General features: G+C 38.7%; 1 protein-coding gene across 1 annotated transcript in view; it reads right to left on the bottom strand.

Annotated features, from left to right (window-relative positions):
* Positions 1-2,592, bottom strand: part of LOC145496423 (uncharacterized) — a 3,722-nt gene extending 1,130 nt beyond the window's left edge. The window contains exons 1-6 of the mRNA XM_081476073.1: positions 2,392-2,592; positions 2,032-2,115; positions 1,627-1,785; positions 1,247-1,324; positions 1,175-1,198; positions 619-766 (exon numbers count right to left, since the gene is read on the bottom strand). Coding sequence (XP_081332199.1) covers positions 619-766; positions 1,175-1,198; positions 1,247-1,324; positions 1,627-1,785; positions 2,032-2,115; positions 2,392-2,394 — 496 coding nt within the window. The 5' untranslated portion in view covers positions 2,395-2,592. The remainder of the gene's footprint in view (positions 1-618; positions 767-1,174; positions 1,199-1,246; positions 1,325-1,626; positions 1,786-2,031; positions 2,116-2,391) is intronic.
* Positions 2,593-3,174: the final 582 nt, after the last annotated feature.

Here is a 3,174-nt window from a genome sequence, read left to right as displayed (position 1 = left end):
ACATATCTACTCAAAAATAGGCTATTGACAGTTAAGCGTAATTCCAACATAATTAATTTGCAAATGGAACGGCATGACATAAAACAAGCCACTGAGCACTTAGTGTCTAGATAGATGAGAACGAGTCAGATCTTCTCTCGGCAAGAACCGGCCGGTCGAGCGTTCCTTCGGTAGACGAAAAGTGAAACTATGATATCCTCAATTTCCAAGTCCTACCCCGTATTGGAGTGTCTCTCTTGGTTGGTAATTAACAATTCCATATTAAGACTTTTTAGGAACTTTTGATGACTGAGTTAGGAATGTCCAACAACATTAATGACCAGGTTAGGAGTAAGTTCGAATGCTACTCATGTTAAAGTCATAATGCCTTCTGGAGCACAAAAACTGAGTGAACTTGAATGACCTAGATATCAAGGAGTTTAAATTTGTCGAAAACGTAGTGTCTTACTTTTTCGACCATTTGCTCTTCACGATTTTGGCATCAAGATTTCCCAAACTTTTGGGTGAATAAGACTAGGAATAATACTAACTGAACGGCAGTAAGAATTTTCTTTTTTAAGTATCCTATATAAGCGGCACACTGTTGATTATAATAACAGTATGAGGTATAATACTAACGTCGAGTTGTGCTCTTCTTGACGCGATAAATGGGCAGCTTTGCACACATAGAAGCCATTTCATCACCCAGGAACGAGCGATCACTGACGGTCGAAACAACATCGTACTCCTCGTCTGTCCCATTCCTTGCCGTTAAAGTGCCGCTTTGCTGTAAAGTATGACAAGAGCAGCTTGAATGAACAAGAAATGCTTATATTTTAGACAAATTAAGCACATTCAGCTCAAAATCGATCAACACCCTGCCAAACGTCTGAAGTTGGAAGAAGGCCTGATTGATAAAGGAGAGGTCTCCTTGGATTTCCTTTCCCAAGTATTATTTTAAAAAATAAAATAAGAAAATGAGGAGGTTTAAACTAATACTGGGCTCCTTTAGTTGGGGTGAACGAAAGCTTATCCAACGATTTTAAAATCCCTTCGTTAAAAAGTTTGACCTTATGGAAGCTACCAATTAAAATACAGTATCAAATTCCATTTCATCGCACGTGCATCCAGGTGAAGCCTATTGCAGAATTATGTACACAATGAAATAAAAACAAATCTCACTGAATTGAATTACCTGGTCCAGTAACTTGATGAGCACCTCAGGCTTTGGCACGTCCCCAGTGGACTCAATCAACTTGATGAGCACCTCAGGCTTTGGCACGTCCCCAGTGGACTCAATCAGGAAACAGGCTTTTGCAGCGGAAAGTCGCTGCATGGTTAAGTTCTGAAAGAAAGATAGGCAATCACGTTACGATATCATGACTTATATTTAGAGTCAGAGAGAAAACAGTAAATAAAACGAATTGGCGTGACTCTAACCGAAGAATAAAAACTGGCGGATGAGCTAAGCGATTGATCATGAGGGATTCCCGAAATTAATGATTAAATGAGTGAAAAAGACTTCTGACACTAAAAGGGCTGCAGTAATTCCTTTCTAGTTCAATATTTAGGAATGCCGATCAGGACCTATCCTGTTGAAAAATTAAAAGCCAGTGAATCATGCAATCGCTACACATTGTATTTTACCTTTTCAAAGTCGTAAACTACTTTGACTTCTCCCGCGTTCCCCGAGCTCGCCTTTGAGACACTCACGGTCTCTGTTTGTTTCTCAGTGTCGACTTTAATCTCTTCATCAATCTCTTTATCCCCATCTTTAATTTTCACATTGTACTTTGACTCGGTATCCTGTTAAGTCAAGAAAACATCAATTTATAAATAATTATTGCGCAGTAAAGGGTTTATTGAGTTATTGACATCTTTCCAAATCACATTGACCTCTACATTTCCACTCTTTCTTTTAAACTAGACTGATCAACGCAACGAAATCTTCGCAGTTTAATGAATTGCTTTACAACATTTGGAATATGGAACTCATGAAATGATGGTTAACGTGCAACTGTTAACACTAAATCAAAGCAATTTAATTTGTACCTTTTTCTCTTCACATTTACAGACAGTGGTCGCAGATGTGGCAGCAACAAGGACGGCAAAACACAGAAGGAACAGTTTGAACTCCTGGTGAAATTGGAGGAAACATGATATGAATTAGATATTTTTGCTTTTCTTAAAAAGCTAACAGCGACCTCCGTGGCCTCAGAGACCGCGTAGGGAGCTTTATGATGGACATAACAAGGCATCGACTGCAGGGATCTATGACTCACCAAAAACTGAGCAACGGATAGTTTGTATTCCGAGTCTGTACTGCATATGACTTATTGACTGCATATGAGTTATTGTCCACGCTAGAGGCATAAGTTGAAATGATTTCACATTTTGTCAAATAAAACTTACCATTTTTCTCTTGTAACAGAAAAGCGACAGTTCTTCGTTCTTCTTGTGGTAGAGGACTTGAACCTTTCTCCAATGAGAATGGATGCAAATTCATAAGCGAACCTTTTTTATACTATTTGACGGCTGTCGAACATTTCCTCATAGTTAACTTGATATCAAAGATGTTCACGGTATTATACACCTGATTGAATTCGTATTCGCCTTAGCACTAGCTCAACCGCGCATGCCAGTATTAACACTTGCTCTACTGCGCATGACCAACAACCATTATTCGATTATAGTTTCTCAGGCTCATCCCATCCTGTCCCTCAAGAGGATTCTTATGACAGCAAAATTTGACATCAGTTTTAAAGGATTGCACAGATCCTGGCAAAGGCTATACGTTTTATTCTTTTCAAAGACTCACACTAAGCCAGTCAGATTTCTTGCAGCGCGGGCCAGTTCAAATTATAGAAAATTAGAATGTTTGAATTTTAAAATACATCTTAAGTGGCCTCAAGACCTATAATCAGCAGTTCCTTTAGCCGTAATAGTATTGCGCATGTGTTTCAATTATTTAGAACAAATTACATCATTAACCGTCCCAAAATCAGATGATGATTAATGCCATTTTTGGCATATTGGTTGTAAAATATACGTTGGGATATTAAAGCAAGCTCGTTGGGCAAAATGTAGTCTCCCCTAAATGGATTTGGAAAAAGAGGGAAAAAACTCGCAAGCTTCATGCCTACCACTATTTCATGCAACGTGCGAAAATACAAAGATGAGCGAAATCGGAATCCT

This window comes from Orbicella franksi, chromosome 9, assembly GCF_964199315.1.
Source record: "Orbicella franksi chromosome 9, jaOrbFran1.1, whole genome shotgun sequence".
In the NCBI taxonomy this organism is placed as follows: domain Eukaryota; kingdom Metazoa; phylum Cnidaria; class Anthozoa; order Scleractinia; family Merulinidae; genus Orbicella; species Orbicella franksi.
This window is presented reverse-complemented; position numbering and strand designations above follow the sequence as displayed.